General features: G+C 33.6%; 2 protein-coding genes across 4 annotated transcripts; both read left to right on the plus strand.

The window, feature by feature from the left end:
* Window positions 1–818: 818 nt before the first annotated feature.
* Window positions 819–5,465, plus strand: LOC111290775 (beta-fructofuranosidase, soluble isoenzyme I-like). Of its 3 annotated transcripts, XM_022882239.2 has the most exons (7): window positions 819–1,630; window positions 1,910–1,918; window positions 3,087–3,946; window positions 4,420–4,581; window positions 4,685–4,905; window positions 4,999–5,086; window positions 5,194–5,465. In XM_022882239.2, exons 1-7 carry the CDS (start codon window positions 1,249–1,251, stop codon window positions 5,395–5,397), a joined length of 1,926 nt encoding a protein of 641 aa, XP_022737974.2. In that variant the 5' UTR covers window positions 819–1,248; the 3' UTR covers window positions 5,398–5,465. The 3 variants fall into 3 exon arrangements, with proteins under 3 accessions (XP_022737974.2, XP_089624798.1, XP_089624797.1); XM_089768672.1 differs by lacking the exon at window positions 1,910–1,918 and having other exon boundaries at window positions 819–1,634; XM_089768671.1 differs by lacking the exon at window positions 1,910–1,918.
* Window positions 5,466–14,407: 8,942 nt separating this feature from the next.
* On the plus strand, window positions 14,408–18,517 carry LOC111291313 (monocopper oxidase-like protein SKS1). The gene is made up of 9 exons (XM_022882978.2): window positions 14,408–14,699; window positions 15,497–15,606; window positions 15,701–15,971; window positions 16,070–16,208; window positions 16,564–16,930; window positions 17,161–17,526; window positions 17,608–17,686; window positions 17,849–18,048; window positions 18,130–18,517. Exons 1-9 carry the CDS (start codon window positions 14,559–14,561, stop codon window positions 18,230–18,232), a joined length of 1,776 nt encoding a protein of 591 aa, XP_022738713.2. The 5' UTR covers window positions 14,408–14,558; the 3' UTR covers window positions 18,233–18,517.
* The last annotated feature ends 1,516 nt before the right edge of the window (window positions 18,518–20,033 follow it).

Raw genomic sequence — 20,033 nt, forward strand, 5'->3', positions numbered from 1 at the left:
AAAGAAATAAAAGAAAATTTGAATAAGAAATTGAAGATAAATAGTAAAAAAAAAAGTTTAACAAACTGAGCTTAATTATCTAGCTAGTATTACACCTATTCATTAAATGTAAAATTTTATCATAAATTGACCATTCCAAACTTCAGATTCTACCAGGTAAAAAACATGTTCAATTCTAATTTCAGCAATGTTTCATGAAACATGTTATTGACAGGTTTGATTCATGAAAAATGATATTAGAAAAGTCAAATTGCTCCAGAACACAAAGTAAAGATAAGTCAGATTAGAAACAAAATCCAAGATGTGGATGTAAGGCTAAGAAAATGGCCAACCATTTTAAAATAGTACTTGTATAATAATTATATAAATATCATTGACATTAATTAACAAGTGGCCAATAAAATTAAAAGGGATTTTCTCATTTTTTTTGGGATAGAGTCTCGTGCCTTAAATGAATAGATTAGTTATAACCGTTTATGCACGTCTCTGTATAGACATACGGAACGTATTTGTGAAATGCACGGAAACAAATTTTTTGGTATAAATATTTTCAGCTTATCTAATTACGACAATTCTTCCTGCGAAATTAATTTCGATACAAGCTGGCAGTGCTGAATTTTACTTTTCTTCTTTTTGAAAAAAAAATTTTGAATGGACTGCCATTCTATTGGCTTGTTATCCTATTGTCTAGTTTGACTAGACGGTTGGAAATAAAAGGTTTGTCAGATGGGAACTGATATCTTAAGAAACTTTTCAAAAAAAAAAAAAAAGATGAGGAATTAGAATAGTATTCAATCTGTTTCCTTCTCGTAAGCTGTGTGCCCATTGCCTATAAAGAAAATCATCTCTCCAATCTCCCAAACCAAAGAGTAATAAGAGAGTTAATATCATGCAATAGATTGCTAACACAAAAAAGCTTAATCTCAGTTTGACAACCTGGCCTTTCACCTGTTCCTCTTTAACTGCACAAAGACAAGACATCTGGCCACCTCTCCCTCTGTCTCCTTTTTCCTTCCCAACTAAATTGGACGACCCCCAATCCAAGCTTAGCTCCTATATTTACCCCTGAATACACGAACCCGCTTCTGAGACGATAAACCTCCCCCTGTTCCGTCCCTCTTTCTCTCTCTCTCGATCGGTTGCATTATTTAAACCTTCATTACCCTTTTCTACTTTCGCATTGCTTAATTATTTTACTAATCGTTACATCTCTTCCACAAGTAGAACTACTCCACAAGCTCTCCTAACATGGAGGCCAGTACCTCCCATGACCCTGAACAAAACCCAGCATTCAATGCTCCCTTGCTAGACCACCCCTCCTCCGGCGGAGCGCCATCGACCCGGAGTAGACCCTTGAAGGGTTTTGCAGTGATCTTTGCTTCCGTCGTTTTCCTACTCTCATTGGTCACATTAATCATTAACCAAAGCCAAGAACCATTACCGACGCTCAACAGGGACCCGTCACCTTCGTATTCAAAGGCCCAGGCCCAGCCGAGAGGGATCGCTGAAGGTGTGTCAGCCAAGTCAAATCCATCTCTTCTGAACGAAGTTTCGTTTAATTGGACAAACGCTATGTTTTCTTGGCAAAGAACAGCCTACCACTTTCAGCCTGAAAAGAATTGGATGAATGGTAGGTAACCACGTTTTCCTTGTATTTGCTTTTGCTAACTAAAGTTGTAGATCACGTTTAGTTTAATAAGATTTCTGTGTATGGAAGTTGATTAAGTGAAGGATTTGCGCTTTTTGACTTTCAACAAAATTGCAAATCAGACTTTTCATTTTAGTTTACTGTTTTAAATTTCGATTACTTTCCGTTTGGTTTTTTGTTAGCTTTCTAATTATCGAATTTTACTGTCTTTTCTTATTATTATTGCGCGTTGGTTTGGGGAATTTGGATATCCTGCTTCAGATCCTAACGGTGAGTTCCCATAACAACACTACTACAATTTTTTTGTTTCCTTATCACGATTTTATGCTATCTACTACAATGTTGTTTTATTAGAGACTTTGGAGTGCATCCAAATATTTGTTTTTGATTTGGTGGCTAACAAACCTAGGGAGGGGCATTATTGGCTCTTTATGATTACTATTATACCTCAAAGTTAAAATTATTTAATCTTTAACACATAATTTAATCACAAACACCTTTAATCAGCATAAAAAAATAGTTGTAATGACTGAGCAAGACGTGATATCTCAAATATTCTTATTTTGGGGCTATCCTATGCTATTCCCAATTATTTTAGTTTTGTCTTAAGTTAATGGATAACATGATATGTCGGTGAAAGTTATCGTCCGGTTCCAGACTTCCAGTGAACAGGCCTTTTAATGATCGGAATGATTTTCCAAGAGTTCAACCCGTCTCTTTTATCTTTGGAACTAAAGCGTCATTAGCCATATATTTGCGACTAATGTCTTGTAAAATGGAAATTATTTTGATGTATTTTAGAGGTATATTGGCAGCAGTAGCCAGCAGGACAACTACTAATGAGCTAGGAGCCATGCCCATGACCGTGGGTATATGTGGCAAGGAATAGCCTAGAGATGCTCTGTGGCCAAGATGTTAGAAAAGAAAGATCAGTGATTACTGCTTTTAGGAGCTTGTGGACGGGACCGATTAGGACTACATCAATCCTATCTGCCGTCGTAACGCTTTTTACTTACTCCTCTCTACAAAGGGTCCTACCTTTTTTTTTTTTATTTATTTTAACTTTGTCTGCTTCACTCATTCAGACATCTCATCACTGACGGCTTCAACTTTTGGTTAGATCTTGAGGACATGAGATAATCTTTCTACGTAGGATTAGACTCTTATTTGCATACCTTTTTCAGATATATATTTTTTATACACTTGGACTCAATCATATGTTGTACCATTTTTAAATTTGATGCAATGCCACCAGCTAATCATGTTAATAACATGGAAATTGTTCCTCGACTGTTTGGTTAAGCAATCGCCCGACCCAACTAACTGGTTTTGCAAACTAACAAAACAGTTAAATTGCTAGCATCTGATTATTTGTTTTTGGGATAAAATAAACTAGCATAGCATGTGATTTTATGGAGCAAAAATACGGTGGTTGCAGGTCCATTATATCACATGGGATGGTACCATCTTTTCTATCAATACAATCCTTATTCAGCTATATGGGGCAACATCACATGGGGCCACGCCGTGTCAAGGGACCTGATTCATTGGCTCTATCTCCCACTCGCCATGGTCCCCGATCAATGGTTCGATATCAACGGTGTATGGACGGGGTCTGCCACTCTCCTGCCAGATGGCCAAATCGTAGTACTTTACACAGGCAAGACCAATGAGTCCGTGCAAGTGCAGAACCTTGCATACCCCTCCAACCTATCTGATCCCCTCCTCCTTCATTGGTTAAAATACCCGGGTAACCCGGTTATGCTTCCCCCACCCGGGATTAAAGCCGATGATTTCCGGGACCCGACAACTGCTTGGCTTGGACCCGACGGTACCTGGCGGCTCACGCTGGGCTCAAAGTTTAATACCACAATTGGAATCTCCCTTGTTTATCAAACAACAAATTTTAGGGATTATGAATTATTGGATGGGGTTTTACATGCAGTTCCGGGTACGGGTATGTGGGAATGCGTGGATTTTTACCCTGTTGCAACAAACGGGTCGGTAGCGTTGGACACATCCGCGCTTGGGCCTGGAATCAAGCATGTGTTAAAGGCTAGTTTGGATGATACCAAGGTGGACCATTATGCAATTGGGACTTATGACCTGATAACGGATAAGTGGACGCCAGATAACCCGAAAGAGGATGTGGGTATAGGTTTGAGGGTGGATTATGGAAGATACTATGCCTCAAAGACATTTTTTGATCAGAATAAACAAAGGAGGGTACTTTGGGGTTGGATTAATGAAACTGATACAGAAACTGCTGACTTGACAAAAGGATGGGCTTCCCTTCAGGTATACATATAGTCATAATACTCAACTTTATGCATGATCGATTAATTTTCTAATTGAATGTTTCTATCTAGCTAGCTAGCAAGAAAGTCTAAATTCTAAACTTGCAATTTATCAATATCAAATTAGGATTTTGCATCTTTAAGTTTTGTTACGTACTAGATGTAATATACTAATTCATGGTCCATCTTGCTTGTATGCTTCAAGAAAGTCAGCTCATTGAATTAATTACAGCCGCCTTTATGATAAAAACGTCACGGAAAATATTTATGCCATATTTTAATTCTTGAGGAAGTTTTTGACTTGTTTGATTATAGATATAGAAAACAAAAGAAAACGTGATCTTATGATGATTAATTCAAACGATATTATTTTGAATGTACTTCTAATTAATTACTTTTCTTAGCAGTAACAACTTGAATTTTACATTGAAAGCAAAGTGATTCCCCATATTAATTTGTTTCCGTATTTCACAGACAATTCCCAGGACCGTTCTGTATGACAACAAGACTGGAACCAATATACTTCAATGGCCAGTGGAAGAAGTAGAGAGCTTGAGATTGAACAGTACAGTGTTTAAAGAGGTGCTAGTTGAAGCAGGATCAGTTGTGCCCCTCGACATAGGCAGTGCCACTCAGGTTTTGTTACCCTATAAAATGAAGTTCTTTAATCGCCTTTATGTTAATGTAGTAGCTCTCAAGTCTCAACTCATCATCAATATTTTTTCTGAAAACATTGCAGTTGGATATACTAGCAGAGTTTGAAATAGAGTCATTGGTATCTAATACCACAGACGAATTCAGTGATTGCGGTGATGGTGCGGTTGACAGGAGCATTTTCGGGCCATTTGGACTCCTGGTTATAGCTGATGATTCACTTTCTGAGCTGACTACTGTATATTTCCGTCCAGTTAATTCATCTGATGGCAATCTCAAGACTTACTTTTGCGCTGACGAAACAAGGTTTGCTTCTTTATTTTGTGTTATTCTTCTTTTCTGCAGGCAGCTTTGGTCAGCTAACAAGAACAATGCGAGCCAATAAATTGTTTGATACAGGTCTTCTAAAGCTTCTGATGTCTTCAAAGAGGTGTATGGAAGCAAAGTTCCAGTGCTTGACGATGAAAACTACAATATGAGGGTACTGGTAAGTGAGCAATATTTTACCAGATTGATACACTTTTACGTACCCTTTCCTAGATTGAAAAACATGTGTTTAAAGATCAAAATTTGTGTTAAAAAATGTTGATCTAGGTGGATCATTCAATCGTGGAAAGCTTTGCTCAAGGAGGGAGGACGGTGATCACATCAAGAATTTATCCAACCGAAGCCATCTATGGAGCAGCACGGCTATTCTTGTTCAACAATGCAACTGGAGTAAATGTGAAGGCCACACTTAAAATATGGGAAGTGAATTCTGCGTTTATTCGTCCTTTCCCTTTTGACGAAACATTGTAGAAATGTATTCTTCCTGTGCCAATCCAACATCATGATACAATATTACTACAATATCCTTTTGGAAGGTAGATATATGTCTTCGTTGGGCTTGAAGCAATAAACATAATAATACAGAAATAATATATCATAATAAATTTACAGCAATAGATAACAATCAATAATTTAAAATACAATAAAAAATAAAATATATTAAAATTTATGTGAAAAAACCTTCAGTAAAGAAAGAAAAAATCATGGATCACTAGAAATTTTTATTATCAACTAATGGATATATAAGGTTCTCTTTTAACTAAAACTAAAGTTAATTAATAATTGAAAAAATAATTGAAAAAATCTCACCAAATAAGTGACTCAACAAATAAACTTTGGATTTATTTTTAGAGAGTTTCAAATCTGATTTTCACCATTTAGAATGTAAAACTCTGAATTATAAATTCGCAAATAAAATTTTAGGTCAATCGGATCATAAATCGACTCTTATTTAACTAACTCTTTTTTTTTCCTTTTCTCTTTATTTTTTCTAGCTTTTTTTCTTTCTATTCGGCATTTTTTCTTTTTTTTTTTTCATGCTAAAAACTCAGCCCTCAAATCTTTAATGTTTAGGGCTTTATTCCTTGGTCAAAGAAAAAGAATTTTGAGCCTTTTAATTGGCCAAAACCGATGGGGTGAGACCTTACATTTCTTAACAATCTCCCTCTCCAGTCCTATTAAGAGAAAATTCATCATCTAGCAGTTTCATTTGAAACTTACCTTGATCAAAGAACACATTTCGATCAAGTTACTACAGAGCTCAAGCTTTTTTCTGAAAAGTATCTTAGTCAACATATCTGCTGTATTCTCATCAGTATAGACTTTCTTCAATTGTATCTACTATTCCTCAATTACCAAATGTAACCAGTAATATCTAACATCAAAATGCCTTATTCTAGCATAGTACATGATATTCTTACTCAAATCTAAAGCACTTTGGCTATCACAAAATATCACATACTTTGTTTGATTCAACCTCTATTCAAGAAAAAAATGTTTCATCCTAAGCTTTTTTTACTTGTTTCTGTTGTCGTAATATGCTTAGTCTCTCTGGTTGACAAGGCAATACACTTCCGTAACTTAGATTGCTAAGACACAACTTATCTTACAAAAGTAAACAAATACCTTGAAGTAGATTTTTTATAATCAAGATCACCTGTTATGTCAGCATCAGTAAACCCTTCTAAAACTGGTTGTGAAACTCCATAACTCAAGCATATTTTTAAAGTGTTACTCAAATGTCTGAAAATCTATTTCACTACTTTTTAGTGAACTTTTTCTGAATTAAAAAAAAAATCTCTCACTACACCAACTGCATGAGCAATGTCAAGCTATGTATAAACCATAAGATACATTAAAGAATCAACTGCAGAAGAATAAGGAATACTAGATATATCTAGTTTTTTTTTTAGTTATCGAACAAGATTTTTTACTCAGATGAAAATGATTGACAAGTGAACTACTAACTGATTTAGCATGTTGCATATTGAATCTATTAAACACACATTCAACATACTTTTTTTAGGATAATATAGCTTTTTAGCTCTCCTATCTTGGATAATATCTATATAAAAAATCTACTTTGCTGGACCTAAATCCATGTCAAATGACTTAAATAATTATTCTTTCAACCTATGAACTATATCAACATCTTGTCCCACAATCAACATATCATCAACATATAATAAGAGAATAATAAAGTTACCATTAAAAAATTTTTCGATGTACACACAAAGATCTATCACCATTTTTTTATAGCTATGGCTCACCATAAAAGAATCAAATTTTTTTATACTACTATTGTGGAGCTTGTTTTAAGCTATACAAGTTTTTCTTCAGTTTGTAAACTAAGTGCTTTTTTTCTTTCACTTTAAAACCCTTAAGCTGATCTATATAAATATCTTTCTACAAGTCACCATGCAATAATATACTCTTAACATCAAATTGCTCAAGCTTAAGATTCAAATTAACTGCTAATCCTAGTACCACTCGAATGAAACTCATCTTTATAATTGGAGAAAAGATCTCATCAAAATTAATGTCAAGTTTTTAAGAAAAACCTTTCATCATCAATCGAGCTTTGTACCTCACTAGTTTGTCACCATTTTTGTCAACTTAAACACTCATTTATTCTTCAATGACCTTCTATCTTTTGAAGATTTAATAAGATCATATGCACCATTTTTTCTTAATGATTCTAATTTGTTTTATTTTTAATTAGTGCTCTCTATTTGAAATAGTCTGTGCATCATGAAAGTCTTTTGGCTCTCTCTCATTGGTAACTAAAATAAAATTTAAACTTGGATACCAGGTGGATGGCCTGTGCTCTCTAGTAGATTTTTTAGGCTGAGACTCTACACCACCTAATGTCGAATGTAACTCCCTTTGCTCAACACTTTCTGGTGGAGAGGACTGCTCATCTTGCTTAACACTCTCTGGTAAAGAAGATTGCTCAATCTGCACAAAACTGATTACATCTAGCTCATCACTAATTGTATCTAGCTCATTTGTATCCTCAAGTTTTGTCTCTTGCTCATTTCTACCATCTGTGACTCTTTTCGATAAAACCCCTGTTGGTATTGAAACATCACACTTAACAGTAACTCATGTAGTTTTTTTATTTTTCTCAAAGTTTGCTATGATTTTTTTCATGAAAAATCACATTTTTGACTATCTTTTTTTTCACTAGATCCCATACCCGATAGTCAAATTCCTCATCACCATAACCTATAAACCCACACTGTGTGGTTTGACTATTAAGTTTTGACCTCGACTCTTTTGACACATACATTAATACTTTACACCTAAAAACTTTCAAGTGAGAGTATAAAGCATATTTCTTTATCCATATTATTTTGAGAATATCAAAGTCCAAAGGAAATGATGGTGACATGTTAAACAAATAATAAGCTACATTGACTGTTTCACCCTACAATGACTTTAGTAATTTTGTCATCTTCAACATACATTTGCCTTTTTTAACAATGATACGGTTCATCATTTCAGCTATACTATTATACTACGGTGTTTCAGGTTCTGTCATCTTATGCCTGATCCTATGCTTTGAACAATATTTTTCAAAGTCTTTAGATGTGTATTCTCTAACATTATCAGTTTGAATATACTTCAAGGGTAATTCTGTCATCCTTTTTATCATGGCATAAAATTTTTGAAAATACTATAATACCTAGCTTTTATTTTTTAACATATACATCAAAATCTTACATGAAACATTATAAATAAAAGTAACAAAATACCTGTCACTACCCAATAACTCAACCTTAATGGGACCACATATATTATAATGAATTAATTCCAATATGTTTTCTTTTCTCTGAGAATTTTTATGAAAAAAAAACTCTATGATGCTTACCAAATATACAATTAACACATGAATCGAGAGACATATCTTTGGTTTAAAAAATAATAGACTGTTTTACCAAAACCTATAACTCTTTTCGTTTATGTGTGCCAGTCTATTGTATCACATATTTTTTGAAGCATCATTTTCAACGACATTTATCTAGTTGCTGTTCAATTGTATCCATATCTTGTACATTATGCAGTATAATTTTTTTCTTGCAACTACCATAGATATTTAAGAAGCTTTCACTGCCCATTCTTTTGTCAACTCTAATATCCTTTTTTATCAAGTACATTAATAGCAAGCAAGTTCATTCTTATATATGAAATGTGTCTAACATCTTTCAAGTTAACAGACAGCCCTACTAGTTTGTACAACAATATCATCAATCTCAACAATCTGCAAGACACTTTTTTTCCATCTTAATGTAACCAAAGTCTTCTATTTTGTAAGTTGTAAACAACTCTCTCTTAAGAACATAATGATATTTCGTTTTGTGTAAACTATCCATTCATTGTCAGGATCACCAACATGATTACAATTACTATATGTACAAATCAGAGTAACTGAATCTCTATCTGAATTCACTACTGCAACATTGTCATTATCTAAACTCTTGCCTGTTTCATCTTTTCGCTTTTGTTTCAAGAATTTACAGTGTCATTTTATATGACCTATTTTACTATAATGAAAGTACTTCATTTTATCTTTGGACTTAAATTTATATTTAGACTTACTACAACCTTTTGAGTTCTGACCTCTGTTGACGTTTTTATCTTTGTTTTCTGTCACTAGAGCTTGATTTTTAAGATCTAAATCTTTTTATCTTATTTTTTCATTAAGCATACTGTCATTTACCATCCCTAATGTCACATTGTAATCAAAAACTGAATTAAGAACAGTTACAACTAAAGTATTTCAACTGTTTGAAGTGAATAAAAAAAAAACAATGCCCCGTTTCATCATCTATTTTAAACTCTATAATAGTCATCTGATTAAATATATCTTGAAAATTACTTAAGTGCTCTGTAATCGATCATCCATTCATGTCAGTTTTTCTTTCATGTAATACTGTCAATTTTTTCTAAATAGTGTGAGTATTTGTCTCCTGCACTACATGATGAAACATACTAATATTAACCTATTTTTTGATTGTGACAAATGTCTTTCTGCCTAACTTCTTTCAACTTTCATTTTTCGTATCTGTTGGTTTAACTAAATCACCCAATAATGGTTCATACAAATCTTTACAATATAAATGATCATTAATCATAGGTTTTCAAATTGAATAATTTAATGCTGTTAATTTTATCGTGAAACCTGTATCACTCTTCATGGTCTTAAATAGAATTTACTTCTATCTTGGGTTACTTTTGTATCGATATCTCAAATTTACCCTTACTCTGATATCACTTATTGGGCCTAAAGTAGCAAACACAAAACGTAAAATTGAATAATTTAATGCTATTAATTTTATCGTGAAACCTGTATTACTTTTCATGATCTTAAATAGAATTTACTTCTATCTTGGGTTACTTTTGTATCGATATCTCAAATTTACCCTTACTCTAATACCACTTATTAGACCTAAAGCAACAAACACAATAATGTAAAAATAATATATTGCAATAAACCCACAGCAATAAACAATAATCAATAATCTAAAATGCATAAAAATAAAGTACACTAAGATTTACGTTTAAAACCTTTGAGTGTGGAGGAAAAAAATTAAGAAGCATAAAAAAAATTTTCATTATCAAATAATGGATATACAAAGTTCTCATTTAACTAAAACTAAAGCTAATTAATAATTAAAAAAATAATTGAAAAAATCTCACTAAATAGGTAATTCAATAAATATACTTTACATTTATTCCTAAAAAGTTTCAAATCCGATATTCATTATTCAAAATATAAAACTATAAATTATAAATTCGTTAATAAAATTTTAACTCAATCAAATTATAGATCAATTCTCATTTAACTAACTCTCATTTCTTATTTTTTTATTTGGCATCCTCTCTTTTTGTTTTTTTTTTTCACACCAAAAACTTAATCCTCAAATCTTTAATATTTAAGGCTTTATTCCTTGATTAAAGAAAAAAAAACTTATGAACCTTTTAATCGGCCAAAATCAATAGGGTTGGAACCCACACTTCCTAACAGTCTTGGCTGTCAACAGTTGAGAAATTTTCTGGCAAGGAAAAAATATTACAAGTATTATGTTGTTTCCAATTTTTGTGTTTTGGTCGGGCTGCCATTAATTTTGCAGAGGACAACACCTGTCCTTTGGGAAAGGGATTGATTTATGTTTTTTTGGTTTTTTAAGAAAGCTGCTTTTGGAGCACTTGGTTTAAACATGCATCTCTGTCCTTGGTCGTTACATGGCATGATTTTTTTCAGAGAAACCTGTGGGCTCCGGCTCTCAATGCGTAAACATGTACCCATCTATGGTTTTTTTTTTTTTTTTAATCAATGGGTTGGCAGCCACATTTCTTTTCACTTAGTTTCCACACAACAATGAAAATAAGCATTAAAAATAAAGTTGCTGGGAATTTCTAGAGAAGAAATTAGATTTTATGATAATTCCCACAACTAGGATTTGGTGTTGGTGATCACAATTAAAAGTGGTTGAGAGCACATCTTTGCGTAAGGCCCATGTGCAAGTTAGTTGTAGCCTCCGATCCAAGATGCCAAAACCGGAGCAAATCGAAATTAGACATTTTCAATTTTAATATTGTTTTGTTATTGGCTATTCTTCCTCGTTGGAGACTTTGACAAGCTGCTTTATATCCTATCCGCACCCAAACATATAGTGAGGAATGTGACAGGTTAGCCGTTTCTTAAAAAAAAAAAGAAAAGAAATTTCTTGCTCGTAGTTTGTCTAGCTCTTCGGCTATTTCAAGGAAGGTATAATATTAAATAATATCATATCACGAGGGAAGTAACATTTGTGATATGGAAAGGTATATATTATTCAAGCAAGTAAATCTTCATTCTAGCAATACCTAAAAGGAAATAAATGTTCACTAAGCGCCTTAATATCTGAGCTCCATTTGGTTAATCTTGGAAATATTTTTTATTTTGACTATCATTAATTCCAGTAATTCACCTGCCAAAATAAAAGCAGATATTCAAAAGCATTTAAATTCTCCATATCAATAGAATAAAGTGGACAAAAAAAAAAAAACTTTAAGAAGTATTACCCACAATTATTTAAGTTTAGGATGGGGAATGAAAAAAATTATCCCATAATACCCTACTATTTAAAAATTGGGAGTTAAAAGAGTATGGCATGGAGCACATTAATATGGTTGAAGATAGGTGTTGGATAGAAGGCTTTCCACATTGTATTGAACATATTATTGCCTCAGAATTCTGATTGTAACATTTAATAGTTCATTAATGAAAGTTTGGTCTCTATATTTTTTTTTATTACGTCAGGAATATAAAATTTTAATGCTAGTAATGAGAAGAAAAAATCTGATTTAAAATCAGATTTTTGATGTCCCTTTAAGTAGCTTTAGTCATTGTACCAAAAGCTCTGAGACACAAATTTGGTCTCTATTTCAAGAAAAAAAAAAAGTGTGGCTAAATACTGTTGTTTTGATTGTGGTGGGGGGTTGAACTATTCAATATGACCTATGAAGTTGAAAATGATAATGGAAGTAGACACATGTCCCATAATGCAAGTGAAATAGTGGCTATTGCTGTGTTCTTTCAAATGGTCATTTCGAAAAATCTTATCTCAAATGATGTACTCTAATTATTTAAGAAAGAAAGTTCACTTTCATAATTAATCCATTTACAAAAATGCATCAAGAAGTAGTTCACGGAAAAATTACTATAATAGCCAACAGAGAAATTAATTTAATAGCCAACGGTATATATAAATATATAAATATATATATAGAGAGAGAGTATTAAAATTTTAATTTTAATAATTAAAATAATTTGAAGAGAGTATAAAAAAGAAAATAATATAATATACTACTAGCATTCGATTATTGTTTGAATAGAGTGGTAATTACAAACAAGTGGAAATTAATGTGGATGTCTCTGTTAGGAAAATGACCTCCATATAGATTAATTAAAGTGGTATGGGTTGTGTAAGTAAACAAGCGCTTGAGCTCCATTCTGTTTATTGCTTTGTACACATTATATTTGATGTTGACGAAATTGCATATGTGGAGTGCACATTGCTCAAGCTTCTTCCTTAAGCTACAGAAATAAACTTCAGTTTTTCCGTGAAAGATTAATGAAAAATTTATCTATTTACACACAAAATTAAATATATAAACTTCAAATTAAAAAAAAAAAAAAGCTGTAAACTTGATAGTATACGCCTTAGTTACTTAATTTATATATCACTTTTGTCATGGGATTAAATTTGGGCATCTTTCTTTTCTTTTTTTTTTTTCTTTTTTTTTTAAATTTAAAGGATTCTTTGGATGTAAATATTAAATTTGCTGGCACAAATAAAGAAGTTCCAATGGTTTTTGTTCCTATACTCCAATGTGCAATGTAGAGCTCAGGTGGTATCTTCTAATACTATATAATTGATTCTATGTCAGATGCATCATTATAATTGATTCTAAGTCAGATTCATCTTTATCTATAGTTCTTCACCAAAGATTACTGGAATGGGAGAAAAATTGATAGTAGAAAAGGAAACTAATTAAAACCACATATATTAGTGGGAGAAAGAAACATTTCGATGGAATCAAAACCAGGTTTTCCACCCCCATTATAATAATAATAATAATAATAATAATAATAATAATAATAATAATAATAATAAGAAGGTGGGAGTAGTATCAAGTGGGCTAAATTAATTTCTGCTTTGATTTACCATCCATTATTAACAAATTGATGGAAAATTCATTACCATACATTGATTTCAACCAAACTTAATTGCAACTCTTAAGTCCAAATAATAAAAATAATGGTGGATGCATGGAATTTGATTCACCAATTGATTATCACCATCATGAATGATTCAAATTCCCACAGAGCATTAAAACTTTCAAAAAAGGAGGAATATGAAACCTCCTTATGAAAATATGAGAAAAAAATCGATTCAAAGTGGTCCATTGCCTTTGCTTGCCTTAAACAAATTTGGCCTACCAAGCAAAAAATTAATAATTAGTGTTTACAAAAGGAAACAGAATGAACTCCGAAAGAGGGAGAGAGGATATTCCACCTTTCTGTTCACAGAAGAGAGTGGATTAAGGAATGAAAGAGGCGAAAAACGTTGCTATGGGGCCCATTGTTTGAGTTAGGTGGGGCATGGGGGCGTGCATGTGAGGCTGACCTTTTCTTGGGAAAATCTGAACGTTAAAGTTGCGAAAGGAAAAAAAAATCGTCAATTTAATAATGGGGGAAAAAAGAACAGCGAGACGCTGAAACTTGTGCAGTTATTTCTTGACTGTCCGCGTCATATTTCCTTTTGCCACCGGCTGCAGCCTGTAAAACCCATACAGGGGTAAGGGTATCAACGCTTGACAAAACTTTCAAAACGAGCGTGTGCCATATTCAGCCCATAGGGCAGCCCTGTATACTTTGTTCTTTTCCCACTACTTTTTCTTCATACATACTATTACTATATAAAGAGCCCCTCTTTCTCTGTCTCTTTCCCAATTTTTGTTGTGAATCTCCTGTAATATTCCTTCTTGATTTGCTTTTTCTTTTTTATTTCTTTCATTCCATTCAAATCTAATTTCTTTGAAACAAAAATAGAAAAAGCAAGATTTTTTTTTAATGTAAGATGGCTCTGCTTCGAGTGTCTCTGTTTCTTTGGATTCTCATTACTCTGCTTTCAAGTCTCTGTTTTGCTGAAGACCCTTATGTCTTCTATGATTTCAAACTCTCTTACATCACCGTCTCTCCTTTTGGTGTTCCTCAACGGGTTAGTCTTCTCAACACTACCATCTGTTTACTCTGTTTCTTTTCTTTTATTTCTTCGAATCCACGAAAATACTGTTCTTAAGGACATTATTCTTAACGTTTACTGTAATTTCTTCTTCATTATGTACAGTTATGGGGTGGTAAATACTGGGGTTCAATTGTTTTTAAGTACGTCAGAGGGTCCAAAATTGTTACTTTATAGGTCATTTGATGCTTTAAGTAACTGTTTTGAATCTGTAACTGCTATTGGAATGTTAATAAACTATATTGATGACTTTCTAGAAGTATCGTTGTTGTATTCTTTTACCCCTTTCTCATGTTTCCTCCAGTAGGATATTCTTGTTCTTTGATTAACTTTTTGAACGTAAGTCAAAGCCTTGTTAGCGGTTCAACTGTCATAGTATAGTTTGGACCACAGGACTTTTCTCTGTGTTTAAAACTAATATTTTCTAGGCATTTATATTAAATGTTCTTAGTGGTGATTTTTGTTTTGTTGAATCAAATGTTTGGTTTTGAGCACCATTTTTTTTTTTATCTACATGTCGTTTTTTCAGTCTTCATATAATGTTTTGAAATATTAGTGAACTCAATCGAGTGGTATGGCAAAGACGGTGGTAAGTTTGATCAGGTGTAGCGTTATGTGTAATTTTCGACATTTTTCTGTTTTCTTTTGGAACCATCTTGTACTTGTAATATGGGACTTGGGTTCCGGATTTTGTAGAATCAGAAATCGGGATATGGAAATACCGGATAGATAAGGGTTCAATTTACCTTTATGTTTAATTCTTTTGTTTGCAGGTTATAGCAGTTAATGGAGCATTTCCTGGTCCTGTTGTTAATGCCACAACTAATTACAATGTGGCTATTAATGTTCAAAATCAATTGGACGAAAATCTTTTGATGACTTGGTAGGTTTTCAGATAAATTTTTTGTTATTCTTCCCTTTGGATATTATTCTTTAAAGGGATATTGTGAAAGTTTTCTGATCTATGGTTTTTACAGGCCGGGAATCCAAATGCGGCGAAATTCTTGGCAAGATGGTGTTCTTGGTACAAATTGTCCAATTCATCCCAAAAAGAATTTTACTTACCAATTTCAAGTTAAGGATCAGATTGGGAGCTTTTTCTACTTCCCCTCACTCAATTTTCAAAGAGCATCTGGTGGCTTTGGTCCCATTGTTATTAATAACCGGAAAGTTGTAGCAATTCCTTTTGCCCGACCGGATGGTGACATTGTCATCTTGATTGGTGACTGGTATACCCAAAACCACACGGTTAGTAAAAAATGAACGGTTATGATTTTGATTTTATGTGCATTGAATTTCCTTTTTGCAGTTGAAGTCTAATAATAATTGACACGCTCTTCTTTTAGGCATTGAGAAACACTCTTGACTCTGGTGAAGAACTTGGGATGCCAGATGGAGTTCTCATTAATGGGAAGGGACCTTACCGATATAATACAACTCTCGTACCTGATGGTATTGAATACGAAACCATTAATGTCGATCCAGGTATACTTTTATTTGGCCTTGAATGGTAAAATATTTTGTAAGATGTTATTTTAATAACAGTTCAAAAAAGTTTGCTTTGTTTAGTTATCATCTGGATATATAATATCATCAATTAAATCTAATTTATTGAGGCTCATTTAAATTGAGTGATGTCACCTTTTTACATTGGCATTCCTTGAGCTGCATAGGTTTTTTCTTTTTTTAGAAAAAAAAAAAAACCCCTTAAATTACAGGTTTCACATGTCGACATTCACTCATTGTCATAACTTTTCATGCAACATCAGTACTCAGTAGTCACAGAAAAGGGTTGTTACCCGCATGAAATCTTAATCTGCAGTGTTGTTATGTTTTGCAGGCAAAACTTATCGCTTTCGTGTGCATAATGTTGGGATATCTACTAGTTTGAACTTTAGAATTCAGGGCCATAATCTGCTCTTAGTCGAAACTGAGGGATATTATACGACACAACAGAATTTCACCAGCTTTGATATTCATGTGGGACAGTCATATTCCTTTTTAGTTACCATGGATCAGAATGCAACTACAGATTACTACATTGTGGCAAGTGCTAGGTTCGTGAATGAATCTGTTTGGGAAAGAGTAACAGGAGTGGCCATCTTGCATTATTCCAATTCAAAAGGACCAGCTACTGGTCCTCTGCCTGTTCCACCAAGTGATATTTACAACCAATGGGCAGCAATGAACCAGCCAAAGGCCATCAGGTTTGTGCTCAAATCTCCATAGCTTGAGTATAGTTTCTTTATAGCCATTTATACTTTCTTTTTCTGTAAAAACTTGCAACCAGCTCTCTTTCAAATGTTATTCTCTGAATATAGCTATAGAGATTATAGAACAAATATGTCTGTACAAGCTGTGTAAAGTTTCTCTTTATTACAACTAAAAACTTTCCTTAATCCATTGCTAATTAAACTCTCTATTTTCTAATGTTTAGGCAAAATACTTCTGCAAGTGGAGCTCGCCCAAATCCGCAAGGCTCTTTTCACTATGGTTCAATTAATGTGACTGACACATATGTGTTATGGAGCTTGCCTCCAGTTAGGATTGATGGGCAGCTTCGTGCCACACTGAATGGTATCTCTTTCGTCAACCCTGATACACCAATCAGGCTAGCTGACCTGCACAATGTAAAGGGTTCTTATAAGCTGGATTTCCCCAACAAGCCACTTAATAGAACTCCCAAGATGGACAGATCTTTAATTAATGCTACATACAAAGGATTCATAGAGGTTATATTGCAGAATAATGACACCAAAATGCTGAGCTTTCACATGGACGGATATGCATTTTTTGTGGTTGGGTAAGAATCTTATACGAATGTGCAAGTTCTAAACTGCTGTTGATTTGTTGTATTTTAAACTATTCTAGGTGTTTGATGCAGAATGGACTTTGGTCAGTGGACTGAAAACAGCAGAAACAATTATAATAAATGGGATGCAATTTCACGCTGCACAACAGAGGTTTGTTTTTCTAACAAAGACACTTTTACCTTGTACACCACAATGGGAAGTGCTCAACAGTTTTTTTTTTTTTTTTTTTTGCCTTCGTAGATTTGATTTTGTATTATATAAAAAAAGCACATTTTGCTGTTCACTGTTAACCTTTAATCACCTTCTGTGTAGGTCTACCAGGGTGGATGGACAGCAGTTCTTATCTCTCTTGACAATGTTGGAGTTTGGAACCTTAGAGTTGAAAACTTGGAAAGATGGTATCTAGGCCAAGAGACATACATCAGAATTATAAATCCTGAGGAAAATGGGGAGACAGAGATGGCTCCACCTGATAATGTTCTTTATTGTGGTGCCCTGCAGAGCTTGCAGAAGTATATCTGAAACCTTATTTAAATTTCTCTCGCTCTCTCCTGTCTTTCTTTCCTATACCTAATGGGTACTTGTATTTGCAGGGAATCGCAAAGCTCTTCTGCAATGACATTGCTCAGTGGGAACTCCAAATTGTTTCTCACTTTAGTGGTCACAATTTTAGCTTCTATTTTCACTTTTAGCTGATTGTAGGAAGCTGATAAGTCATAGCATCTTGTCTTCTTTCTGTATGTTGGAGGGGTGTGTACCTATTAACAGTTATTTGTGTTACAAAAAGTGATAGATTAAGTGTGCAAGTTTTACAATTGATAATACAAATTCTTTTGGTGTTAGAAGTTTTACCTTTTTTTCTCTTTAGGTATCTATCATTTTGTAATTTAGGTCACTGGGGATCCATCATTCTTATGTACTTTCAAGTCACATACTGGTGGTGCCTAACCATTCTCAATGCCATTGAACTTCATACTTGAATTTATTGCATCATGGTTAAAATTTTTGCCTTGTGTGCCTCCTGAGTTAATTTATTGGTTTAGACGGCCCCTTGAAGTTTATTTGCAAACAGAGCAATTATTTGATTTCCTATTGATTAACATGATGCTATTGAATGTTGACATAACTGGGGCTGGTATTCTGTGTCTTGATTCTGTAAGCAGAATCCATATAAACTGGACATTTTAAAAGATTATAGTTAGTTATGGTCAACGTTATAATTTTCCTGATTCTATAACATGCCTTTAATCATGAAGTTATGGTATCGTAATCTCGATTTAGATTAATTTTTATAAAATGAATTAGTCATCGACTTTCTGTAACTGCCTGGCGAAGTAGCTTTTATATGGATTTCGGTTGTGATCAAGTTTAGCTTGCGAGGAAACTGAGGATTAAGAGGTTCTTTCAAACACAATAATTTTCTGTGAGCCAAGAGTTGAGCCTTAAGAGCAAATCTAGCTAGGCAGATTGTTCGTATTGATCAGAGTATCCAACAGTAATCAGATCAGCAAATGCCGTGTCCAATTTCTAGTCCAAAAAAGTGTCATTCTTGGGATGCCATTTCCTGCTATTTGAGTATCTTGAATATTTGTGATGGTACTAAAGCTTTGCTTCCCTCTCTCTCCCCACTACCGCAATTTCTCTTTTAATCCAGATTCAATATGCAGTGGAGAAGCATAAACTTAAGCTCCATTGGATCCCTCACCTCCGATCATTGCCTAGCCTCATTAGCCATTTGGGGCACCATTGAAGGAAAGATCGATCAGTACCGAAGTAAAATGGCTGCTTTCTTTGTGGCTTGGAAACATCCATGATTAGATGGATAAGTTAATTTATGCTGCTCTTTGACAGTACTCCTTCTGTCTTCTGCTTTCAATATACTACTATTTTTTTTATTATTTCATTCATCCTTACCATCTCAGAAGAATATGTTTAGGGAGATTTAATTATCCTCTCATGGTGGATACAAGAATAGCTAATTTCTTAGGCAATTCTTTTGTAGATGCAAACAAGTGAACTAATTGTAGGGTTGTTAGAAAAAAAGAAATTAATCCTTCACATTTTGTAAAGCATAGAATAGATGGTTAAGTTAACCAACCAAAAAAGTAATGATATTTTAATGATTTCTTGTACTCTTTACCAAGAACTGGTTCTATATAATTTCTTTTCCCAGAACATACACCAAGTGGTCTCCTGATCCTTAACTTTAACTAATTGTTTGTTGGGAATATCTCAATGTTTTTTATTACCTAATTAATTAAACAGTAGTCAATATATATAGGTCTCAACCTTACTGGTCCGAGATCTCCTTAATTATATCTGATTACACTCTTGAAGTGATTTTTGGTCCAAATCCTCCCTGGTGGGATGACATGTTAGGTTGGCGAAACCTTTCAATTAATCAAGCAGATGGAATTGATAAGTTCATTGCCGATCTATGAATAAATTTAGTCTTAAGTAGCTTGCAATTAAGGCTTCTAGCTGATAGAAGTACTGT

The sequence above is a fragment of the Durio zibethinus genome, chromosome 11, assembly GCF_047325235.1.
Source record: "Durio zibethinus cultivar Kanyao isolate XHJ-2024 chromosome 11, ASM4732523v1, whole genome shotgun sequence".
Classification (NCBI taxonomy): Eukaryota; Viridiplantae; Streptophyta; class Magnoliopsida; order Malvales; family Malvaceae; genus Durio; species Durio zibethinus.

What these genes read in the sequence shown, in the direction of transcription:
- LOC111291313 (XM_022882978.2), top strand. Translation starts at nt 14,559, where the DNA reads ATGGCTCTGCTTCGAGTGTCTCTGTTTCTTTGGATTCTCATTACTCTG. An exon ending in GAAAATCTTTTGATGACTTG is followed by an intron (nt 15,607 to 15,700) that starts GTAGGTTTTCAG and finishes TGGTTTTTACAG; the next exon opens with GCCGGGAATCCAAATGCGGC. An exon ending in TTTCACGCTGCACAACAGAG is followed by an intron (nt 17,687 to 17,848) that starts GTTTGTTTTTCT and finishes CCTTCTGTGTAG; the next exon opens with GTCTACCAGGGTGGATGGAC.
- LOC111290775 (XM_022882239.2), top strand. Translation starts at nt 1,249, where the DNA reads ATGGAGGCCAGTACCTCCCATGACCCTGAACAAAACCCAGCATTCAAT. An exon ending in ACATAGGCAGTGCCACTCAG is followed by an intron (nt 4,582 to 4,684) that starts GTTTTGTTACCC and finishes AAAACATTGCAG; the next exon opens with TTGGATATACTAGCAGAGTT. An exon ending in TTTTGCGCTGACGAAACAAG is followed by an intron (nt 4,906 to 4,998) that starts GTTTGCTTCTTT and finishes TGTTTGATACAG; the next exon opens with GTCTTCTAAAGCTTCTGATG.